The following is a 25,973-nucleotide window of genomic DNA, read 5'->3' as shown; positions in this document are numbered from 1 at the left end:
CTGGGCAATAAAAATGAATACAATGAAGAAAATACCGTTTTACTAATTGAATACGAAATTGGTTTTGGCGCATCTGCTGTGAGAGCTCGTCATTGAATCCAAAGCAAAAGGTTGAAGTTACCAACTCAATTAAAGGGTTTATGTGCTATAATTTTATCAGATAAATTCAACGTCTTCAACAAAAACAGCATTAAAACAAATTACTTCAAATAATTTTGGCTACCTCAGTTTTCTACGCACTCTGTGAATTTCAATACAAAAAAAAGTACCAAGTTGTAGAAACTTGGTTCGATTCGATCAACCATCTGCAACACCAAACAAGTTGGAGCTCAAATGGCCAAACACCAAGTTTCGAACGTCACGGCCTCAAAGTTGCTGGCAGCAGTGCAGAAGACCAATCGCCAACACCACCGACGACAGTCTGCGGCAGTTGAGCGAAGTGAAAAGTTGTGTGAGACGGATAGTGTGCAATCTGTTATCGGCTGAAGAGATAAAAACTTAACCGTGGTGCGATATTAAAATAACGAAATCATAGAAGGCGTAGCAGTCAAAGTGACAGCTTTATGAGAAATCGGTCTGCGTTTATAAAGTTCAAATACAAATTAAAAAAAATATATGTATGAATATTTTAAAATAAAAATTTGCTGTTCTCTTAGTGCAATCGTCGCTGTGTATGCTTGCAACCGATGCAACGACGAACGGCGTATGCGCGCACCAACAGTTGGGCATGGTCCGTCGAGTAGGACGGTCGTTAGCCGGCTGCCAGAATGAGAACCTAATTAGAAATTCAACGACCGGTGTTTGTGTATATTTGCAAAACGAAAATGTGTGCACGGCAACGCGGGATGCCGCAAAGCAGAAAGTGACTAGTGGCCAGACGATAACCCCGACTAAGCTTAAGATGACGTTGGTGATAAATGCGAAACCGCGTCGCGGCACATGGAAACGATCCATATGGCCCTTGACCTTGCTGTGGTGTCTTTTAATAGCCGATTCGCAGGTAAACGGGTTAAACTATGTCGATGACACGAGCGCAGCCTCGGGCACGGAAGCCATGGCACAGGCGATGGGCCTTTATGGCGCACGCGAACCGCGTTTTGGCGACCGTTTGCTGCCGTTGCGCAAAAAGGCTGGTGCGATAGTGAATGTGGCACCCAGCCAAAGGCAAGTTAATAGCCTTTTGAGTAAAAGTAATTATGTGGTGAGTTATGTGAGTGCAAATACAAATAATGCCGCCATTAATGGGAAAGCTACGGCACGTGGCACAACTATAAACACGACTACTGAAGTGAATGCATCGCGTAATAATAGCGACAGTGACACAAAAGTCGTCAGTGTTAGTGTTGAACCGAAAACCGACTTGTATACAATGGGCCTAGATATCGAGCATGCCCATTACACGGATCCACTCACGTCTATGCAACGACACGCCAAGCAGTTAAGTCGTCGTGAGGACACCAATATCGGCGGGCTATTGCTGGATTCACCTACCACCAGCTTCAGCAGCAAGGATGCAAATATCTCTAAAGCAGATCGTCTCGTTGTCATGTCCACTGAGTTCTTCGTAGTACCGACGAGCACGCCGTTACCGCACAGTGCTCATGCTTCTGGTGTACCTGCGCGCACAGGTGCCAAGGCCGCTGTATTACCCGCCTACATACAACCACCCTCTTCTGGCGCGCCCAATTCTGGGCCACGTTCGGTGCTGATTGTGGCGCCGAAAGCAGGAAATACGTCGAACATAGGGCACACGACCAATATTGGTATTTCACCGTCCATAATACCTACGCACCTGCCCTTCACCGGCTTGCGCAAGGAGCCGTGGGTAGTGCCGGTGCTGGTATTGGCCGCCCTTACCATGCTAATGATGACCGCCTTTGAGATTTTCGTGTTGTTTAAGGCGTGGCGCACATCACCATCTCGTCGTCATCTCTTTCTCGGCCAGATGTTGTTGTTGGGTCTTTTCGCCTGCGCTGGCCTGGGTGCTGTATTGACGGCACAACCTTCTCTGTTGAGTTGTGGCACCATCCGATTTGGCGTGGGCGTTGCCTATGCGCTGGTATTTGCCGCGCTGCTTGTCAAATGCGTCTTCCTCATTAGTCTCAATGGTGGCGTTTATCTGCCAGCGCCCTACCAGGGGCTGCTGCTTCTATTCGCTGTACTCATACAGGTAGCCATAGGCACACAGTGGCTGCTCACACAGCCGCCCGAGATTCATACGCAAAGTGTACCCATTTTGGGCAATAGTCTCTTGGCACCAACAATAGCTTCCAGCGGAGCGTCATCGGCAGCACAGACTTTTGCTGCACTTTTTCAATCACACCACCCCGCGCCAACTAACGCCCCAGTTACCACAGTGGTTGGTTCGAGCCTTGGCGCCGATCTGTATACGCGCATAACCACTGCCGGTACGGTGCTGATACCGCTTTGCAAAACACAATTTTCGGAGCTGCTCTTCTCGCTTATCTACATCGTCTTTCTGATTGTGTTCGTCGCCGTGCTGGCAATCAAATCACGCGGCATACGTGACAACTATCGTGAGGCCACCTACATTGGACTGGCCATTGGTGGTGCCATACCCATTTGGCTGGGTTGGATGCTGTGCGGCTTGGCAGTGGCGGAACGACACAAAGATGCCTGCATCGCTTTTGGGCTCATCGCAACATCGGCTACTGTTTTTTTGGTGATGTTCATGCCAAAGGGTCGACAATTGGCCGCTATGGGCAAGGAGGGCCTCTATGTTGAGGATCGCGAGGAACAATTCAGCTCGCTGAGTCGTGCTGGGTCCGGATATTCGCCCTCATTCTTTCACTTTAAGCCGATTAAATACGGAGTGATGGGCGGCGGCATGCAAAATTCGGCGACAAACACAGGGAACGGTGCTAGTATGAAGCACTGCTCGAATGGGCTGGGAGGAGGAGGTGAGTGATAGATTGAAAATTCTTAATTTGTTTTAAATGAATTGTAGGTAAAATTAGATGAAACTCATCACGGCAGTGCCCAGAAATTCATCTATTCTGAACAGATTTCACGGGTCTGAAGAAGCTCTTAAAGAATGTGATAAAAGAAGGTTTAGAAGAAGTATCCAAGAGATTTACATTTTTTACGAGGTTAAAAAGTGTATAAGCTTTAGTAAATATTCCTTAAAAATTTAATAATAATAATAATAAAAGTCACTCAGTCTCTTATTGGATTGCTTGCCTAAGCCTGTTTGGCACTTGTCGAGTGCAGTGAAGCGGAGAAAAATGAAAGTGTAAATGATTTCTTATTTGTCAACAATAACAATTCACAAATTGCAAATCGCATTACCAGATAGCAATCACATCTGCTTGTGGTTTGTCACTCACACTTATATGTGTGTATGTATGTGTGCATGTCTTAACATAAACTTCGTAAGTAAGTAACCTAAGTAACCAGTGGCGGTAAAATATTAAATATTTTATTATGACGGCCGAAAGTGAAAAGAAAAATGCTCAGATTGCAGAAAGTAGACCAAAAGAAAAAAATAAGGCTCAAACGAATAAAAATAAAAAAGTAGGCTAAAATAAAATAAAATGAAATAAAATTAGAAAAGAAAATAATAAAAAGATAAAATACAGTAAAATAAAATTAGATTAGGAAAAAAACTAAAAGAAAAAACAAAACAATATACAATATTGTAAAATAAGATTATACAACAAATAAAAAAAATTTAAATAAATGTAAATAAAATAATTTTAAGTAAAAGAAAATTAGAAAAAATAAAGAAACAACAAAAGTATATTAAGATAAATATAAAATAACATAAAATAAAATTAGAAATAAAAAAAATAGTTTCGATACAATAAAGGAAAAAAATTTGAAGAAGAACAAAAAGAAGATAAAACAAAATGGAATAGAATAAAATAAAATAAAGCTGGATGTAATAAAGGAAAAAAAATTAAAAAAAGAACAAGCAAAAATATAAAATAGCGAATATAATAAAATAAAGTGAAATAAAATGCAACAAAAAAATTAAATAATAACCTACCAAATTGCATTCAGCGCCTTTGAATTATTTTCTATTCAGTTAGGCTTGCCGTGCTGTTGTTCATTTGCATTATTCAAATTTGCAACAAGGCAAAACATGTCACTCACACGTTGCGTCTACGTCACAGCGCAGCGTCAAGCGCCTCGTCAAAATAGAAAGATTTCGTTGTCGGAAAGATGGAAAATCAGTAAGAGCTACAGATTCAAACGTGCCCGCATAAGCATTAAAATACGTAAATATGTACATATGTATGTATGTATAAATCAATCTACAACTATACAACATGCTTATTTCAGAGGCATGCATGCATTATGCCTGCACGCGGGGCCGTTGTCTTGTACTGCCGTGTTACATGTGCAGCCAAGCATGGCCACGAGTTTGCCATTGCCAGCGGCTCACGCTCAGAAACGCTTGTATGTGCACATGTATGCATATGAACACATAAGTATGTCTATGGCAATTTGAATGCGTGCGTGCGTTGCCTGAAAATGCGCGCTTTTCCGCATTTTAAAGAGATTTTCCCACTCCACACACCTGCCCGTGTGCGCTCCACCGAAACCCATTGTCTCTGACAAAAATTGTTAAGACACTTCCAGCCATACAGGCCCACCTCACCCCGACTGTGTTTTGAGTGCCTTAAAGCGCGTAATTTCCCATTCCACACCACGCAATGCCACTTTACTTTTCTTTACTTGCGCTGCTTGGCATGCGTACGAAGGCTCTAAGTCACTTGCGCATGTGCAAAGTTACATTTAATTATAATAAATGAAAGTATACACACATGATTTAGGTTTTTTGTTTGTTTTTATTCGCTTTGCTGCGTATGAATGAGTCTGTGCACAAACATGACAGCTGTCGTGTTGTTGATATTGCTTACGTTTTTTTCCTTCTTCTTATTCATATCTAATTTTACTCGCTTGTTTCTATGCATTTGTTAGACGTTAGATACATATAAATTAAAAACTCTGTACGCTTCACCTTAATTTTTTTATCTCGAGCTGCGTGGTGAGGAATTAAATGTTTTGTTTTTGCTTTTTCACGTCTCAAATTCGTTTAACAAGCCCTCGGAATGTTTTAATATCATTGCTGCCGCTTATGTACATAAAAACATATGTATGAGTACAAACCAACACTTGCGCAAAATATTTATTATTGCTAATATCCGACATGCGTCAGAACCAAGAACTTATCTTTAGCTCTTTGGTATATTGTTTTGCAGCTTCATTAAGTTTAAATGATTTTTGCAACAATAATTTATTTCAAAACAAAATTAGCTGGCAAGTGACTTATGCTGTACCAGTCATGATGATTCAATGAACTTTCACGGTTAATTTTCTTCTTCTTCTTTTTGACTGGCTAAGCTAAGCAAATTATGATACTTGTAGTTAGTTGAGTTCAACGAAGCACACCAATCGTTTTCTCGTTTTCATATCAGCATCGACTGCCGTTAGGAACCATAAGTGGAGAAAAATTTCCCACTTTCCCGTCCTCTGCCACCATCAGCAGGTGCTTTCGTATTCTTCTAGGATTTTTTAGATATACGTGCACAAAATTATTTCGGCCACTGCCTGAACTCAGATTACTCGTTAAACGAAATATATCTCTTCGCAAAAACGTGAAATGCATCGCATTGCATTTGAAAAACCTCTTTCAAAACTCTTTCTCTGCAGATTTCAACAGCCACTTCAGCGGCCTTTGTTTGTTTTTTATCATCAACCTTTTGCGTCAAAGCATACAGTGAGAGGCCTACAGAGTGCGTTTTTATATGTCCTGAGATGATTCTTATACTCAATTTCCTGTGCACTTTAGCAGTTTTTGTCATGCGAGATTTCTTGTTAGTCTAACACTATTTTTAACACTACTGCCTCAAAATCATGACTGTTGACAATGCGGTGGATGCTAAGGCGCCAGTACACTAACACTTTTGTTTGCTGATAGCCGATACGCGCCTTTGTTTATGCGCGTTCATCTACATTCAGAAATGTTTCTATTTTACAATTTTATCCCCAGAGCGGCTTTTAAATTAATATTTCATGATCTGCTATGCTACTTCATAAAATTTAGTTACTTCAACTTATTGAGCCACTAGTTTAAGAGTTTTAAATTAGTAACGCTCTCAAGCCAAATTATTATTCTGTTGACTTTGAACTCAAATCACAACAGTCATCACCAGTTCACATACAAATCTTTTAAATCCACTTTCCTTTCATTAATCTCATAACTGTTGATCTTTTATTATACACACAAATACCGGCGTTGGTGTATTTCTCCAAGTCTCGTAATTACATCGCTCTTCTAATACCAAATCATCCATTAATCTTTAGTTAACTTATTTAGTTTTTGAATAACCTCATCAGTGCCGCTTCAACAAAAACAAAGTGAAATACTCATTTATGTCGCTCGCAACAGCGCGCTTGTGAAAGTGAAAACTGCATTAATTCACTTGCAACTCGTGCATTCAGCGGATTGTAACAGCCTTAAAGTTAAAAAAAAATCTAATAAATCTTTCGCATTCATTGCCCTACTTTTCAGGCTTCAATAAGTAGGAATTTCGAAAAATTGCATGCTTGAGTTTCAAAGCTTACAACCTAAGCAGAAAATATGAAAACAGCAAAGGGTATAAAGCATTTAGCCACTATTTCTGCACCCAGTTGAGTTTGTTGGTTATGTTTTGTGTTTTAAGTTTCATTGTTTTATGAATTTCTTTGCCAATGACGTCGGCGTGGATGCAGACACAACTCCACAACTTTCTGATTTGCACGCTAATATAGTAGACTTTTCGATTCGATATTCACTTTTGACAACGAACAAAGCACACAAGAAATCAACAATGGTTTGCTTGTAAGTGTGTGTTAGATTGGCTGTAGAGGTGTTGACAACTCTTTTCACATGAAAATGGTGCAAATATTTGCTTCAGTACAAAAGAATGTGGCACAGCGTCGAAGATGAGCGCACTTTCTTGGTTTTGATGAGGCACATACAGCCAGCGTAAAAAAGGGTTCACAACACATTGATAAGTTTTGACGAGATATTTTTTATTTTGCAATTTCAACTATTTTTTTATAAAAATATAATTCATACTGCAACAGGAACTACATAAGGTATAGTTTCGAACTTTGTATAAAATTTCAAAAAATTCGAAAATTTACTTGAAGTGGTGACCGTTTCAGGCATAAACTTCGGGATCCGAAAATTTGATAAAGAAAGTTGGGGTAAATATATTTTGTTGTAGGGGAACTACTTTGATGGGGCGGAATAGAATTTTAAAGGTAAATGCAAATTTCAAAATCTATTTTCGCTTTCATTGTGATTAAGTCACCAAACTGGGAAGCCAGTTTGGCCTACAACCCAACTAGCCTTTCGCATTACCAATCTTTGTATTTCGAATGTTTATGTGATTATTTGCCTAATTTGAAAAATTGCGCTGCACTCTTTATGATTACACAAATGAGAAAGTGAGAAAGCAGTTAAAGCTCAATTAGTGATATTTTCATAAGCGAACCTTGACCGCACTTTTGAAAGCAATGGAGTTATTAAATAATTTTCGTAACAGATAAATTAAAACTAATTTAGTTTTTGTTTTGGCAAACAATCAACAAATTATTAGCAGACAGTTCGAAGTATGAATAATTCAGTTTTCAATGGAATTCACTTTTGTTGTAAAACAAAAAGTTAAAATTTTTTTTTCTTGCGCAAGAGCTGCCGTATTGAAGAAATAAATCTCACAGATTTTCTGAAAATTCTTCGCAAATCTTCTTTGCGCTATTCTAACTAAAATGATTTTTTCCTCATTTTTGATGTTTTATGTGTAATTTAATTTTTCTGCGTTTGCGCATTTATTACACAAGCACTTACGTGTGTGTGTTTATGTGTATGTCTATATGCTTATTGCTAAATTATTGGCAGCATTTGCAGCCCAACTTCAGACAACTAACCGCAAATGATGCTTATATAACTCTATTAAGTGCTCATATATTTCACTTATTACTTTTCTGGTGTAGCTTTGTGCTTGAATTGCGATGCGACCGTAAGTTCACAAAGTCCATTGGAGTTACACATACAAACAAACGAGCAGCCACAATGAAAGAGACGCTACATAGCTGATTGTGCGCGCTGGTCTTAATGAACCCAGACACCGTTTGTGTTTACTTTGTTGTTATCTTTTGTAAGTTTTTTTTTTTTTGCTTGTGTTAATGTGGCTTTGTTATTATTTTGGTCATCGGAGGCTTATTTTTTTCTCTTTGTTGACGTAAAAAAGTATTTGCTGCTGGTAGTTATAATAATTTTTTTTATTTTCATAAACACTTTAACGTTTGCCCGCTAAATAGCACAACAATTAACACATCATTGTGCTGGGCGCTCTCACATCAGGGCACACGCTAAGGTTTTGCAAAAAGAAAACAAAATCATATTAAAACGTTTTTAAATATTTACTTTAAGGGCCACTGATTAGTTACGTAAGCAGTTTTTGTTGTTTGTGTTTCGTACTTTTTTTGTATTTTCTGTTTAGAAATCAGTCCAAATTGTGGTAAGTAGCATGTATGCTTGCACATGTGGGGCTAACACAACTCGCCCTTTCTTCTCCGTACCTTACAGTTTGTACTTAGCAATATATTTGTATTTTGATTTTTGATTTTTCTCGACTTGTGTCGCTAATGTTATGCTATGTCACTGAAGACATTGAATGTTGTTGAACATATTGACGTATTTGGCACCATTTACACCGCATAATATAATGACATTGCGAGTAGTGACGTACATAATACATTCTTTGCCTGTACAAGGCATTTTGGAAAAACTTGGATACTGAGCCCCAGAATGACTTACTGGACATTCACTGCAGTTTTGAAACCAATAGACAATCATAGGCGTCTATTTCAGTATTATAGGAGCAATGCATACCCTCACTTCCCATTTTAATTAAAAAAGGAGCAGAGTTATATTTCAACAGTCGAGTATGGCGTAAGGGCCGACCCCACGATTTTAATATACCATAAAAAAATTAAAAACAGTGCAATTGCGTGACATTTCGTGGATTTTCATCCCACCATTTAAATAATAGTTAAAAAAAGAGGCTCGTTTGATAAATTATCACCCAAACCCACTCTCTTCAGGAATATTCATGTTCTTATTAATGAACGTGCGGCCTGAACAAGTAATTCTATCACCTACAACCTGCCTCCCAGATTGGGTTTACTGATTGCTCGAAATTAGAAGATGGCAGGATAGGGGCGGAAATCAATGAGTTTTTACCCAACAATTCTCCAGGTAGAAATACATGCCGTCGAGATATGTGTGAGGGAATGTCTCCATAGGAAAATGAGTGCAACCAACATTTACATACGGCGGCTTTTAAAGCCGTTCTATTAACTGCAATCACCTCAAAAATAGTATATAGGTACCTGAACCTTCTTAATACGTCAAGTACCTATGGCCCCGAGCAAACTAATAATCAAAAACAGAGGAACTGATTCGCCTTTCGAAGGTCGTTACTTGTATAATCGGTCATTGGCTATTCGGCAGGTATTCCTTGAGACTAGCAGTGTTCTCCTTTGAATATTATAGAGGTTGTAGAGTTGCGCTTCATAAGAGCCACAAAATGGTTTCAAAAAGATAAATAAATCAAGCTCCCGTATCGCACACTGGTATCACAATGGACCTGTGAGGTCTAAGTGAGTTGGTTGTACCACTACCAGAGAACTTCAGCATGGTATTGTTAGGTTGGGTTCTTTGACATGAGGTATACGAGGGAAATGAAATTGCTGATAAGTTACCTCAAAATTGGGTAACATGACCCTAATTAGCCCTGAGCCTTCCTTTGGATTTACAAAACGCCACTTTAACGAATTTATTAGAAAGTGGGAAGAGACAGAGGAATTTCTGATAAGCTACTTTCGCTCAGCAGAATAGACTTTTAACTGGTTACTTTATAGACCAATATACCACCTGATATATCATATAAAAAAAATTGGTCTTTCTGAGACCGTCAACTGCCGATTCTGTGAAAAGGATGCTGAAAATTCAGTACACATTCCTTGTGAATATGCTGCACTAGGCAAAAAAAGGTTACGCCTTGGTAATCTTGCCGTGAATTCATAAAAATTATGAAACAGGAAACTCCAGAAAATTTTGAAATTGCCTTAAAATTTAGAGTACCTCAGCAGATTTTGCACAATAGGTATCTTTTGGTCGCAATGTGCAGCAGCCTAATAATAATAGTGATTAATAATAAATTGACATACACATCTATAAGAATATAGTCGCAAGGTTATTGATATTATTATTGTTGTACATATACCTTCTCATACAAGCAGGAATGTATTGTCGAGAGTAACTTAAAATTTCCCTCCGGAGTTCATCTCGCCCTTTTCACCTTGATTCTTTTTGAGATCAAATCACCTTTCAGATTTTTTATTTGAAATATAAAAATGAAAAATCATAAAAAATACTATCTCTCTACAAAATTCCGGAAAAAAGAATAGAAAGAGCAGCAAATAACAGACAACAAATAAATGTCTATATGCATAACGGAAGCTAACAACATTGCACATCACCTGAAATGGAATATTACAATAATACAAATTTACAAAGAAATTATTTAAAAATTTTGCCGATACGCCAAATCGCACTAAACAACTTTTTCTAATAAAAAGCATTAAGCTCAAGGCATTTCTTTTCCAACTTCATTTACGAAACGCTCTACTTTTGATACCATTGACTTCCTTATTTCTTACCAAACATTACAGCGTTTTACTTTTCATTCAAAAATCCGTAATTGTTGACATTAAAAGACGGCCAACGGGCCAATACACTCATACACACACATATGCATAGAACTTAAAATTGCATAACCACTTTTATGCCCAATAGTATACGATTGCGTTATGTTTGGTTAGACAGCCGTCTGTCGTAAATAACTTTTCATTTCAAGCAAAACAATTCTCTTTTTTCTCCTACTGTATTTATTTTCACACTTAAAAATTAAGCCAACAACAGTAGCGCGGTAGTAAAATAAGGCAACTCTCATGTAATGGGATAATGAAAAATAATGCAGAAATACAAAATGTGTGCAACCATGGGGAGTAGTTTTGCAGCGAATGAACGGAATGAGGTAGTGGAGCGAAGTGGAGTGGCGACTGCAGTGAATTGAATTCAGTGAAGTGAAGCGCAACAGGAAGACATTTGAAATGCATTTTCTGCGCCGTTGATGCAGTGAAAAGGCAGTGACTGTCGCTTACGCAATAACAAAACTTTGAATTTAAGACACGAACCTGCGCGGAGTGCTGAGTGGAAATAAACTTAAAGGCAGGCGTATTTATTTACTTATACTGATACACAAAATGCGCAAAGTCATTGCGACGCAAAACAAGCTGAAAGGCAGGTGGGTTGGTGGGCGGTAATAGTGGACAATTATCCACTACTGCGACTCGCTTGAGTTTCTAGACTGAACGACTGCGTGTCCGCTTTACTTTCTGTAGATAAATTTGTTTATGTTCAAAGCCTTAAAAGTTTAAAATAATTGCCATTAAAGAATTTAACGATCAAAAATAACAGCGATTAATTAAATCAGGAGCTCTAAAAAACGCCAGTAATAGAAAAGTGCCAATAGCAATCAAAAAATGCAGCTCATTCTCCTATAAATTCCTACATTTTTTTGAAAACCCAAGTTTCAAAAGAAGGATATTGAGCGTTCGTTATGTGCAGAAAAAGTAAAGTAGTGCCAGCGACAAAAATTTCCAAAACTCAGCGCGATGTTTGAGTCACAGAAAAGTCAGACAAACATTTTATTATATCAAAATTGAATGAGATAAAAAACCTCCAGAAACTAACAAAAAAAAATTCCGATTAAAAAATGTGAAATATTCACGAAAATTTTTTGACTTTGTTCTTAATTTGCACAAAGTTAGACGCTTGGATTCATATGACTTTTGTAGGAAAACGAACCATATTTTCATAAAAGAGTCGTTCAAATTAAATGAGAAGAAAAGAAATTGGCAAAACTTGTCACTGAGGCCTACACTTATGCACCGCAGTGTATATTGAAATGTAATTTCAATAAATTCTGAAAGAACAGCTTCTGTTCTTCTCAGCCCTTTATATTTTGTTTACTTGAAATATTTTGTTGCAACGACGGTTCTTGGGAACTACATACTTCACAGATTTAGGATAATTTAGACCGCATATTTTGAAATCCGAGTGTTGTTGGAAGAAAGAAGCAGTTTTCAGTCAATTACTATCCCGTCAAAAATTAGTACCGTTACATTTTTAAATATGAAATATGAATTACAAGCTAAAATGTGGCAAAAATTAGCTGTTTAAAACCATGAAGCAGTAGTGAACACAACTACGCCGAGCGCATAAAATGGCACCAAAGTGGTGCCAGTTTCATTAAATGATTGAAATTTAATAAAATATTATACAAAGAAAATATTGAAATTAAAAATTGCCACACTTTTGCCGGTTTAGTAAACATTTCACAATCAAATATTAAAATATTTATATATAAAGGGGTTTTCAATTGGCGCGGGTCGATTTTGGCGCCCTGTGGCAGCCATTTTGTTTTGGTGACATCTGTCAAATCTTTTGTTTATTATTCAGTTGTTTATGCCAAATCATCATGGCAAGTTACACGATTGAACAGCACGTTCAAATGATAAAACTTTATTATCAAAATGAGTGTTCATTAACGCAAACGTTGCGCGCATTGCGCCCATTTTTCGGTAGACGAGGTGGCCCTTCCAATTTCTTATGTCCCATATTGAACCATATGGACCTAGACGACATATGGTTCCAGCAGGACGGCGCTACGTGCCACACAGCAAACACCATTTTATTCCATTTCAACATCTACCCGCCCTTATTGAAAACCCCTTTATAACCGAGCTTATAACCCCAACTTCACAATTTGTTCAGTTGATTTTCATAGGGCCCTATATAAATGTTTTAAAATTCGTTAGGTGGCTCAGAGATGTGCTTGATTTTTTCGTGATGAGCTTGAAGATTAGCTCATTGTAGTGTTTTTGAAAGTTGCATACCGGCGCACGGTGCTGTATTCTATTCCTAAACGTATTAAACATCATAAACACAAAGATTCTTTATAAAACGGACACTCATGGACAGTCACAGTTAAAGTCAAATATCTCTGCAAGTTCGTCGCCGATTTTCTTGAAATTTTGTCATAGTATTAAGGAAGAATAATGCTTTAGAGGGAAAAAACTGAAGATCGATATTTTGAAAATAATCCCATAAACTCGCTTAAATTTTTCTTCTTTTAAGTTTCCCTAACTAGTCCACTTTGATTGAAGTCATATATCCCCGTATCTTTGTCTCTAATTTTCTTTAAATATTTACTAAATCTTCCACGAATCTTATACTGTAGGAAAATGTTTGACTAAAAATTATATAAATGAAAAATAATATAAAATAAATTTCACACATTTTTCTCATTTCTTGTTTTAAGGGTTTATGGGTTTACCTGGTTTATGAGGTCTAAAAATTGCATCTCTTTGCGATTTTTTTTTTAAGGAAAAAATTAATTTAGCACTGCAAAGTTTTTTCTATCTTTTAATGAACATTTAAAAAGTATAAACAAGTTTTGTACTGGTTAAAATAAGTTGAAAAAAATGTTTAACATAGAAATTAGTAGAGCGCTGCAACGCTGGAGTTTCCAACTGGCGTACAAGATACAGCTCGTAATTATTATCTAAAACAAAAAATTCAAATGGATTTCTAATTATCATGATTTTTTATTCTAGATGAACTAAGAAAACTGATAGAAATTCCAAAATTTCAACTTTTTGGAGGTTTTAAAGAAAGAAATGCCTTTCTATCAAAAAAAAAAATTCACTTCAACTCGGTATAAAAATCTTGAACATTTTTTTTTATATATTTTGTTAGTTCAAATAGAAGAGAATCTAATACTGAAGGGAACAAGCTATGATTCATTTCAAAAGGTTCATTAGTTTTTTTCATTCATGTACGCCAATTCGAAGAAATCATAAAAATGAAAAGTCGAGAAAAGAAGATAAAGTTTGTACTATAGCTGTCCGGTCACAGCGTAACTACCTAACGCTCGCCTACCTTTGGCTTTGTATCTACGGAAATATTGAGAATTAGGCTCTGTAACTTTGTGTGAATATTCTGAAATATATTAGGAATCGTTTAAAACGAAAAAAAAAAATGATATTTTTGGCCTTATAAACCAGGCTCCCCCCTTAAGTGATTGCTGAACAGGGTAGCAGGCTTTAAAAAATATATGTTTATAATGAATCTTATGCGAATATTTAAATTTGATTTGTAATATCCTACTATTTGAAAAGTTCATAAAACTTGTAACATTTGCACTGTGAGTTTTCGTAGAAATAAATTTTAAAAACTTTTAAAATTTTTTTCAAAATACATTTTTTGCACTGAATCCTCTTTTTTCGATCTTCTTCATCTATGTATTTGCTCTATTTGACAATTAGAGGTGAAAGTGTTATAGTGTAATAGGAAGGTGCTTTAAATATACCCTGCAGGAATACTTGAAGTAATTCGGGAAGATCTGCTCACTCAAACAAGGTTTATCGTAGAACTGAAGTCATCAATTTAAAGACCCTTTAAGTGAAGTCATTCGTAAAATAAACACATTTTATTGAAAGAAGCATAACAAAATCAGTTCTGTACTCAGTACAGAAGAAATTATGTGCTGACTCGATGCAGGAGTTTAGCAAAGCCGCGGTGTATCCCATTGCGATTGTACTGTAGTTCTACACTGCGTTTCTTATGCCTTTGTTAGCTGATTTGTTCCACAATTTTCTTGATAATTTTGTCGCTAGGAAGCGCTATAAAGGGTCAATTATTTCATGTTCTTTGTTGATATTTCGGATCCAATGAGGGAAATTTCAAATAGATTTCCTTGAATTCCTTCTCGCTTAAATTACTTGTAGGCAGTTGTCAGCTTGTCACAGCACAAAAAAGTAGTGAACAAAAATTAAAATTTGTTTGTAAAGATTATAAAATAAGTATTTAATAATTTAATAAATATTTAATAGTAAACAAAATTTTATTTAAGCAACGTGTGGAACTCTTCAATAAAATATTTGGTATACATAAATCTTTACTTCTTCGTTGAAATCCCATTTTCACTCAAACTGGTGCCCATTTGCTGATACAAATTTTCCTTATTAACAAATTTTTTTCCAGCAGGGCTCATGAACGCTTAGTTTTTTGTAGGTAGCCGTGTGTGAGTAAGAATGCAGTGCAGATAAGTGTAAAATATGGTCGTTGAACTAGTTCAAATTGCTATTGCATGCCACAAGGCAACAAAAAACGATAACAAAGTCTGTTAGCTTTCGTAACAGCTGGTACCAACAGTGCACACAAATAAGAAAATATTAGGAGCCGCAAAAGTGGAAAAAATAGGCGTTGAAATAGAAAAATGTAAGTTAAACTCAAGTGAGTGCCACTAGAAGTCTCTTTTGTATTTTTTATTGTCGCTGTTGTACCGTCGCAAGCATTTTTTTGTTGCTTGCTTCAATTTCTACAGTTGTAGGCGGCGTTGATAAACGATGAACTGCCTGAGTTTTTACTGATTTAAGTAGTGACACAAAGTTTACTCGTTCGCCCAATAAATAAATTTACTTATGCTTTATTTGTGTCTTTTAATTCTTCATTGTTTAAAAAGTTTTGTGTGTAATTTTGTCATTTGGTTTTACATTAAAGAATCTTTTGACTTACGCAAGTTAACATTACAGGTGAAACCTGACAAATGACTACACAGGGCATAATAAATTCAAAATTTAGTGACACATTTTTTTTCTTAATTCAATAACGGTATTAAAAATAATCGTTTCAAAAAATGATGCTGTATTTAATTTTGTATATGTATACGAATCAAGGTGGGCAGTTTTATAGTTCATTCAATATAATATAAAGCCTCTTTCAAAAGGCGCGCCTATATGTTGTTTTAAAATAAAAAATTTAATTTATGTTGATAATTAATTTAATTGTTTTTGATAATTTTTTTTCATACGATATTCAAAATTTTCTTCCCTATAAATTACATGTTCGGAATTCTTTTAGATGGAAGAAAGTTCAGCATTTTCAGCTAAACTTTTTTTATCAATGAGATTTTCAAGCCACTTGAAACTTGCAGTTTGCTATATGTACCGATATTGAATGTGCTATTAAACTACATATCTTTACAAATTCGGAATAAAAAGTGGAAAATTTTCTTGTTTTTTTTTCTTTTTATTAATTTGTTAAATTTTTGTGAATTTTGTACAAAGTTTTAGTTATATGGCTTTCGTTGCGGTATACCAAAAAAAATTGTCAAACACTTGGTAATTCGTTGCGCTTCCATTATTTTGAACTTAATTGTACTTACATATGCGAATCTGTCGCTTACTCCTTATTTAACTACTTAACTTCTGCTGCTCGTCGCCTTCCAACTCCATAAATCGCTTTGCACGCCGTTGCAATTCCTTTGAGCTACGTGGGCGTAAACTTTCATTGAGCCCATCAAATTTGACAGTTTGCTTTTAACACATTTTTCCTTAGCCGTTTTTAATCCTCTTATATCATAGTACACACCTCTTTTATTTAAGGAACTTATGTGTGGTTTCGTCATTAATAGTGCGAATGGCAGCATTTTATCGGGCCAGTGAGATCTTAAGCCGCTATTTGGGACTCAATTTTATTTGTATATAAATAATAGTTTAACTCATATGAATACAATCTTAGCCTAAGCTCTTCCTTCAATGTTCATTGTTTAGTGGAATTGGTTTGTCACAGAAAACAGAAAGATTTTTTTGTCCCAAGTCTTTGGGCTTGCCATTGCGTCAGAAGCGCCGGTTTCAAGTGTGACAGGAATGGAAACTATGAGCTTCGGATTAATAAGCAATATACCACGCACAAGCTTTTTCAGTCGCGGTAGTTGTAATCGAATTTCATTTCAAACTCCACAAAGTTGTATTGCGCTAAGTTAAAAAATGTAAGATATAAAATAAGCTAACAAGAAGTCATCAGACTAAGTGACGACTACTCATAATTTTTTTAAATTGGTATGTTTTTTGCTTAGTTGCCTGTGCGAGTATTAAAATTTTTACAACATTTTTATTTCAAAATGTACTTAAGCAACGATTTTACTTCATGCAATATTTTACTTTTGGAGATATTGGCGAACTGCAGTTGAAACAACACGAGTTACATTAGAATTGTACAAATTTTGTATTTCATCGATATGAGGAAGTCATAAAAAAGATACAAAAAATACAAAAAATAGCGAGTAAATATTGGCAAGTGTTTGTTATTTAGATATTTCGTTATTGGTAAGCATAACAGTTTGTCGAACCCCTTACATATTTGGATGTGCGCTGCGTTAAATAACTAAAGCCCAGGGACTTGTTGGCAAGCTTGAACATTTATTTTTATTTTTAATTTAATTCTAATAGTTTTTTTTATAGAATTATAGTGCGCTTTTCTAAAAAACTACAATATATCATTTTGATTTTCACACATTCTGCTAATTCATAAAAAAATTATAAACATTTTCAACAAATATGTCAATATTTTTAATCAGAGTTTTTAGAGGAATTTCAAATATGTAGTTTGAAAGCCTGTAGTATTTTAATATAATACATTGATGAGTAAGTTTTAAGTCGATAAAAAATTGCGTTAATTTTCGGCAATATTTTCAAGCTGACGTTCTTGTGAACTTTATCCATACTAAATATCCGACATTTGTTTGGGTAAATTTTATTATTAACAGCATTTAGCAATATCGTCTATGAAATTCATAGCAATATTTGTTGTGCCTATATATATAAGACTCACTAAACATTTACGCTTCTTAAAGTCCTTCGTTATAAGAAATCCAAAAACTTTTACTCTATTTCCCCATCTTCTGTTCATCAATCTTGCTGCAATGCGAGATTGACTTAAAGCACAAAAGACTTAAAGCACAAACCTAAATTTGTCTTTTGTCCAGCTCACTTACACTGACAAACAAATCATCCGTTTAAACTGTCAAATGTTGACAAAACGTTGCTGCTGCCACTACTCAGAAATGTCAAACTGCGTATATTTTTCAAAATTAAATTCAAGGAATGTTTGAATTGACATTGCAGACATTTTCCTTACAGCGACTGCGTACACTACCTCAGCAAAAGATAGGTAAGAGAGTATATAACAGACTTTGGGTAGTAAAACAACATACAGAAAAAATTAGTAAAACAAAATCGAAATCACTTGTAGCCTGCCACCTACTGCCTGCCGCATGCCGCCTGACATCGTTTCATCGATTTGGTTTGCCGTAGTGCAGGTCGTTGATGAGCGATCAATTTCAGTTGTGGTGCTCGAAAAGAAAAATACAACTTTTTAAATTCTACTCGTGCACATAATCGTCTACACATATTTTTGCAAACAAAACATTTGGAGCAAAAATCAAAAAGAAAATAAAAACTGGTAGTTGAATTGGCGCGATTTGGCTGCTTGACTGATTGGCGCTCGCTGTTGTATGAATCAGCGCAGAAGCTGCTAGGCAGGCAGCCTGCACTATAGCCACCACTGACCAAGTAGCCTGCAAAAGCAACGAGCTGCTAAACTCAATTGTGCGCCAACCAACCAAAAACGAAAGCTGTAACGACAAGGAGTAGCAAGTGGCCTACACATGCAACGTACACTACTCGGCGCAGCATGCAGCCAACGCTGGTATGAACTGGCAACGGCGGCTCCGATGGCAGTGACAGTGGAAACAGTGGTCGAAGCAGCAGAAATGACTTCGTCATGCCGACGGCGGAAGTTGTGCATGTCTGTGGTGCTGGCCACTAGCTCGGAAGGCAGATTGCAGTGGCCACATCGCAAATGTCGCTACCACTTTTGCTGTTTTTAGTTTTACTATTGTTGCCGCAGCGGCAGCTGTTGTAATAGCTGCTGCGATTGCTCGCTTTGCTGTCGCATTTTTTACGCTCCGTTTTATTTAAGATATGTCAGCGAGCAGGCAGCAGCCAGTAGCCAGCCGCCGCCGTTGTCTCCACTACAATTCGATTTGAAGTTGTTGTTTGCTGCTAACCTTGAACTCCTTGGAAATCATTTCGCTTCTGTTGTTTGCGCTAACTTTTGCACACTTTTTGCTTGCCACACAATGGCTTGTTTAATTGTTGTTGTGGCTGTTGTACTGTAGCGCAGCTGTGTGGCTTGCATGGCCACTTCAACTGGTTGCTTAATCGCGCTACGAGTTGTCCGCACATCTTTGGAAGCCAGTCAATTTTTGAGCAGTTCATCTTAACTATTACTATTGATTTGCTATATTTTTTATTATATAGGGATACTTGCATATTTCATTACCTTTTGCTTGTATAGGTTTTTTTTATTTTATTATTATTGGTGCAATGTTTTTATTATTGCTTCAAATTTGCACCTCTTGGTTGTTCATAGCCTCACAGCTGCTGGCCTTTAAACGTTGATTTGATTGATTTTATTGATTCATATTCACCCATTTTCCACAGACTAAACCCTCAGCCGTTCAACCGGTCAGTCACTCAGCAGCTCAAAATAATCACCAGTGTGTCATCAACGAACAACAGCATTCAATATTATCACCTTCAGCGATTTCATCAGCCTCATTGTCTTCATTGCCAACGCATCACTTGTTGTTCGCTTGCTCTGTAATTTTGTGCATTCCATAAACAACAACGAGTGCTGGCTCGTCTCGTCTCGTCTTGATGCCAATAATATTTGATTCACTCCCTTAAGGACTCACCGCATACACTTTAAACACTTAAGAGTTCATTCGCTTTAATTATACGCTTTAATTTTTTATGATTATGGGGCGTTGTAACGTACCCGCACACATACATACGCATAGCGCTTGCGTGAGCACCAACACGTGCATGCTTCCGTACACGCAGGCGTATGAATGCGTATTTGGTTGCGGTTGTGTGTACGTACGTATGTGTGTTTGTATATATGTATGTGGGCCGCGCATGTTTACTTTTATAAATACTCACGTTCACTGCGACGTACGGATCGTACGAGTATTTCTGTTCGAATATGGTTCGCTCCTAATGGGCCATCAATTAGTTCGACGTGCCTCATTTTTCTCTTTGGTGTTAATTTTATTTTCAGTAAAGTGTTCGCTTAGCGTTAAATATGCGGATCAGCTTTGAATATAAATGCGCACCACCGAAGTAGTTATTAGAATTAATTTACTATGAGAAATGGAGGATTTTTTGTAGATTTTTTAAACGATTTTGAGAACTTTTATTTAGAGACGATTTGACAGGATACCAAGGCGTTTGGCCTCAGAAGCATTGTTTCTTCTTCGTCTTCTTCATCGGCGCGATAATCGGTGAAGCCATTTTAGGCGAATTTCACCAGCCGTTTCTTCCCCGTCCTACCTAGTGACAATCGGGCGCAGCACATGAATCCAGATTTATAAAAATTCGACCAAGTTTCATAAAAATTTTGAACATTATATTGAGAATTTAAACAAAGTAACAAGTGTAGACATCTTATCTCGCTGCTTTCTGAATACTTGGCAGGCAAACAGAATTCATTCATTCAAAGTACGCTATGCATTGCGATCAATAAAGGCTAAGCATATTTTGCGTTGCACTGATCCTCATGTAAAAGCATGAGTGCATATGAGATCATATAACGAGGTGTGTCTTCATCGCAAAGGTCCAAAAATCTTCCACAGAATCTCTCTCAAACACTCCAAAGGACGCCCCGAGGGCTGACCTAAGCTTCCATCCAGCTTCGAGCCATCTGTAAATATATTTGACATGCCAAATATTGCACATCGAAATGAAGTTAGAAGAGGTTTTGATAAAATTTGATGCTTCCAAATAGAAATCTAGATCACCTTATCGTTGAGCATTAGAAAAAATTTGGCGCTAATGCAAATGTATCATAGAAGCTGCAAAGCAGTTGAGAATGTGGCAGCGGTTATTAAACAGCTCTTTAATCAATATACCCGAGCTAACCTCTCCTAATTCAAAATGTGTTAGAAGGAATAATGTATTGTGTTAGAAAGTGTATTGCCTTAAACGCTATAGGCAGTGACAAATGTTTCAATCTCCAATCCCAATCTTATTAAAAGTTCAGTTGCCTTAAAGCTTCGCCTTATTGCGATTTAAGTCCACACTTACTGAGCTCGTGCTTAGTTCTTTTGAGCTCCTGAACTCTAAGCACACACTTTCCAGTTCATTCAAACTGAAAAGAGGGTTATTTTTTTTGCTGTGAAACTCTATTCCAATTAAAATAAATTGCTTTTAAAAAGTATCAAATTCGCTATAAATAACTGAAACCGAATGGCAAGAAGAAAGCCCTCAATATCACGTATCAATCAAATTAAGCAAGAAAAATCTTAATCGCCTGAGCGAACGGCCGCACCAGCCAAGTGCTGACATCCGCATATACAGATGAGCGCAGTCATACAAGGCATAAGTGAGTACAAGCATCTGTGTGTGTGTTCGACTTCATCAGAAGAACACGTGCTGCCGATGTGAAAAGGTTTTGTTGTTATTGTTGTTAGTATTTCAGCGGCTCTTTAGCTGCTACTGCACACAACGCGACGCATATATGTGTGTGTGTATATTCATGAGCGCGAGCCTGTATGCGTGCATTTAAACTAAAGCGACTAAGTGGCAGGAAATTTAATACTTGCACTAACTTATAATAACAGCAACAGCAACAACAACAGCGGTAGCGGCAAATCGCACAACCACAGCAAACAGATGCACACACACACACACACGCGCTCCTCGTGCATATGAGTAAATAAATAAATAAAAGCCAACTATAACAAGTTGTAGGCACAAGGAGCAGAAAAATTCGCAAAATGAAATTGAAAACGCGGCCAATAGCGGTGGTTTGTGAGCGCCGACCATCAGCAAGTGGCAGTACAGTTTTTGTTGCTGCTTGCCGCAAAGCTGAAATCCAATAGGCGAACAGGTTACACCGGCTGCCAAGAAGAAGCTACCATTCACCTCTCCACCAACCCCCACGTGGCCTTCCGTGTGCTGCTTTTGCGACGCATAAACGCGGTTCGGCCGAGATGAGCAAGCAAGCAGACTGTCTGCTGCAGCAGACGACTACCGGCAATGTCAAGTGCACATGCGCAGCACCGGACTGTCATGTAACCAAGTGGCCGAGCAATCGAGCGAGCGGCGAGCGACCAGCGGAAAAATTAATGAATGAACAAATGCATTCAATGACGAAATAAAACGGCAGTTGGCGACTGGCAGGCAGCAACGTCCAACTAAAAACAAGCAACACATTTGCTGCTAGCAACATGTTGTTACTGTTGCTTGCTGTTGTAGTTGCGTGTTGGTGTTTAAACTTGATTTATTAGTTTATGATTGCCAATTGATAAAGTGAATTCAAAAAGTGGCTCTGGCAGCCACCAACAGCACAGGCGCTTGTGCGGATGAATGCGCAGCTATTCACGTTCAGTGTTGTTGTTGTGGCTCATGTGCAAAACATTTTTATGCTTGTAGAAGCGTGGAAAAGCTGGAGCGACAGTGAGCTAAAAAATTGATGCTAATATTGATGTTGCAGATGAGGAAGAGGATATCTTCATCGTTTAGCAGGTCGCTGTGCTGCAATGCTGCCCCATCCGCTCCATCAATGGCACTGCTGGCACATATGTTGTAATCGTCGCTGGCCAACTTGTGTGCGAGCCAATGCAGCCACTACAACCGGTTAAGTGTTTTTCGCACCTAACCGCTATTGCCGCCAAACAACCGGTGAACCGGTTGAACTGCCGGCCCGTCAGCCACTCGTCTACTATCCATTCAATTCAATTCAATTGTAACAAAGTTGTTGACTATGACCAGCGCAACAGAAGCAGCGGCATTAGCGGAAACAACCACAATAAAATTTGTCTTAGCAGCGGGTCTTATGCAACTGCCTAATTAAGCGCAACGGCCACAGATTAAAAATGTTTATTTTCACAGTCTCGATTTTATGACTTTGGCGCTTGCCAATCATGCACGTACACATGCGCGTTTTTGCTGCACTCGCCTACCCGCCCATGGATGCAATAATGCCGTCATAACGGAAGTGTTGTAGTATTTCCAGCAGTTCCTGTGGTTGTTGCCGCCGTTATTCTCAGCATTTGAAAAGTTGCCTTATGCCAGTCAGCGCTGTTGATAGCTTTTAACTAATCTGGCGGTGTTGTTCGTATTTATTACTCGCGGTTTTTATTGCATTTTGTGTTTATGATTAAATGGAAATTTTCGTGAATGGGGCTTTAAGCTAAGAACTCACTAGGCATACCAAAGTGGTTTTTTCCAATCGATTGCGATAATGAGGTTTTATTTGGCAAATACACGCGGGTATTACTTAAGTTACTGGATGTAGAACTCCTTGCGATTGTATTTATGTGCTTCGGTACTTCCTCTTCAATTAATTCGGTTCGAATGGCACATTAGAAAACAGATAGCGCTAATTTTATTCAATCAATTTTTGTATAATATTGCCACAATTCAAATGTGTTTCTCTAATTTTTTTTTGCAAAATATTGAAAATTGAGCGACTGGCAGTGAAACTCCGAAGGTGCCTTGAAACAAAGTGCATATCATAACTCGCAAAAAAATCAACTGAAGCAAAAGAATCAAAACACATTTCTTGAAGCGTTAAGTTACGCTGACTGCCACTTTCCACATGAATGTATAGGGGCTCACTTAGGGCTGATGGCCCACTTGTTTGGCATACCACACTTTGCCTGTAGGCAGTTGGAGATTCCAAGTCTGTCAGATATATAAAGAAGTAACATCGTAGTCTCTGGTGGGATCGGGATAGTGGCAGAGAAAGTTTTTCGTTTGCATTCAAGAAGAATTTAAGGAAGCAGGCTTTCATTTCAATTAAATTTATTTGCCCACTTTAGCGGTGCGCTCGTTACAAATAAATTAAGTAGGAAAATGAAGCTATCACTGTGGTTATTTTCTAGATGAACAAAACCAACTCTACAGTGAATTTGTTTTTGTAATTTACTAACTCATCCGAATTTGCCAGCAGCTCTTTAAATTTATTTGCACTGCAAAAGGGGCTAGCTGACCTCTTTTTACCTTTTCATATATTTGCTGAAGTCTTCATTTCCTCCGTTTGGCATTAAGAGCTCTACTATTTTTTATTACCTCTTGTATTTGATTTCCAAAGGCTTTGCATTAATTACTATTTTAGACAAAAGTTGAACTTCACTTATAATGCAACAACAATTGCAATAACTAAGAGCATTGAATGAAACGGTCGCAATAAAGCTCGCGTGCTTGCCAATAAAGTTGTTAAATATATCGGTGTCGGCTGAGGATGCTGCACACTCCACCGCCGCTGCCATCGCTAGCAATAACTCAGCCTTTTGCTTTAATCTTGTACCGTCTGTTACGCTGATCGATCGAATGTAAATGCCGTCAGACATGCAGATTGTTCGGTGGTCTGTTGGGCTGCTGGTACGCTGGTACCGATGCGCGCCGTTGGCTAGAGAAATTTTATGTGCCGAAAATGGCCACCCAGTTGTTGGGTGGATGGCACACAGAGCTTGTTACAACTGCGCAACTGGGTTAATTTTCTCTTTATTCTCCAAGTAATTGCTAAGGATTGCATGCAGATTTTGATTGTAAAATTGTTACAAGTTGTTTATATTCTGTATAGTAAAATGAGTCATTTAAAGTAAATTATTGAAATAGTCGTTTTATTTACAGCTGATATGCACGCTGCTGATTTTCCTTCGGCTTTACTAATATGAAGTGAACTATTTGCTTTGGCATCAGGGTGTCCTTGATGTCAATAAATAAGAAATACTAGCAAGTAAATGGAAGTAGGTTACACAAATTTGTTCTAATAAAAATTAAAAAGTTTGCAAGTTAAATAATATTTATAAATGCTTTCTTTTTAAAAGTATAGTAATTTATAGCGCTGCTTAATTTTGTCAAAGGGTATCTTAGTCCGTTCTTAGCCATCAGTTAGTTAAAAAATTTACAATTTATGGTCTACGAATTAAGGTACAAAAAAAAGAAAAAAAAAATATATATATTTCAGCATTTTTCCATTCACACATACAGAAGTGTACTCAATAATAGCCATTTTGCCAAGTTTGGACTATTTATTTATTTTTTTTATTTTTATATCTTATGCCCTTTTTATAAAAATATGCGTTGGATTACAATAAAAACAAGTATTAAAGAAATTCAACAAAAATTAAATTTTTATAAAAATTTCCAACTCCTCAGTTAGAATCTTCAGAAAACTTGCGGGCAAGCAGTCTTATAGGTTCTTAAAATTTAGTATAATATTCTGCAATTTTAAAGTATAATTGATACAAAAAAAACAAGCTTTCGTTGCATGACACAAACAAAAATCTATATTTAGGGACATATGAAAGCCAGTCTTTCCATAATTATGTGACCAAATTATTTCCGTTTGATTTTTATAGCGATAGCAAACAAAATAACAGAACAAAATGAATGCCTCAATAAGTTTTAAATAGGCCGCAACAAGAGCCACGGTGACAACGTTTATTTTGCCGCTAAGTGCAAAGAAACATCAACAATGAGGAGGCAAAAAGTAACAAAAACAAAAAAACTAAATGAGTTGCTTACGAACCTATACTCATATATAGTAGCTCCAAAAACGAGTAAATAGCAACTGTCCTTGACAATGAACTCCGGCCAGCCATGGATATACTCACCGTAAAACACAGAAAATAAAAAAAACAAAAAATAAATAAAATAACTACAGCATTATATATATAATACTTTTGAAATAAGAAAAAAATTATCTTTGTCATGTCATTCTCGAGTAACGTGAGACCACAGCCGAGATATATCGCACGTTTCGCCATCAACTCTGCTTCCTCTTCTCCTTGGGCTTCTGCTTGGCTGCTCTCAGCATCGCTTTTCTTTAAAGATCCACAATGGCAGTCTTTACGTTTTTATTTGTATGCATACATACATACGTACATGTATGTAAGAAAAATTAA

The 25,973-nt window shown here is 37.2% G+C and overlaps 1 protein-coding gene across 3 annotated transcripts in view; it reads left to right on the top strand.

The window, feature by feature from the left end:
* Positions 1-447: 447 nt before the first annotated feature.
* LOC128860711 (uncharacterized) overlaps positions 448-25,973 on the top strand; it is a 41,135-nt gene continuing 15,609 nt past the window's right edge. For all 3 annotated transcript variants that reach the window (XM_054098397.1, XM_054098395.1, XM_054098396.1), the window contains exon 1: positions 448-2,921. In XM_054098397.1, the coding sequence (XP_053954372.1) occupies positions 674-2,921 (2,248 nt within the window). In that variant the 5' untranslated portion in view covers positions 448-673. The remainder of the gene's footprint in view (positions 2,922-25,973) is intronic.

This window comes from Anastrepha ludens, chromosome 4 (assembly GCF_028408465.1).
Source record: "Anastrepha ludens isolate Willacy chromosome 4, idAnaLude1.1, whole genome shotgun sequence".
NCBI classification, from domain to species: Eukaryota; Metazoa; Arthropoda; class Insecta; order Diptera; family Tephritidae; genus Anastrepha; species Anastrepha ludens.
Note: the sequence above shows the minus strand (reverse complement) of the source record. Positions and strands in the feature narration are given on the sequence as shown.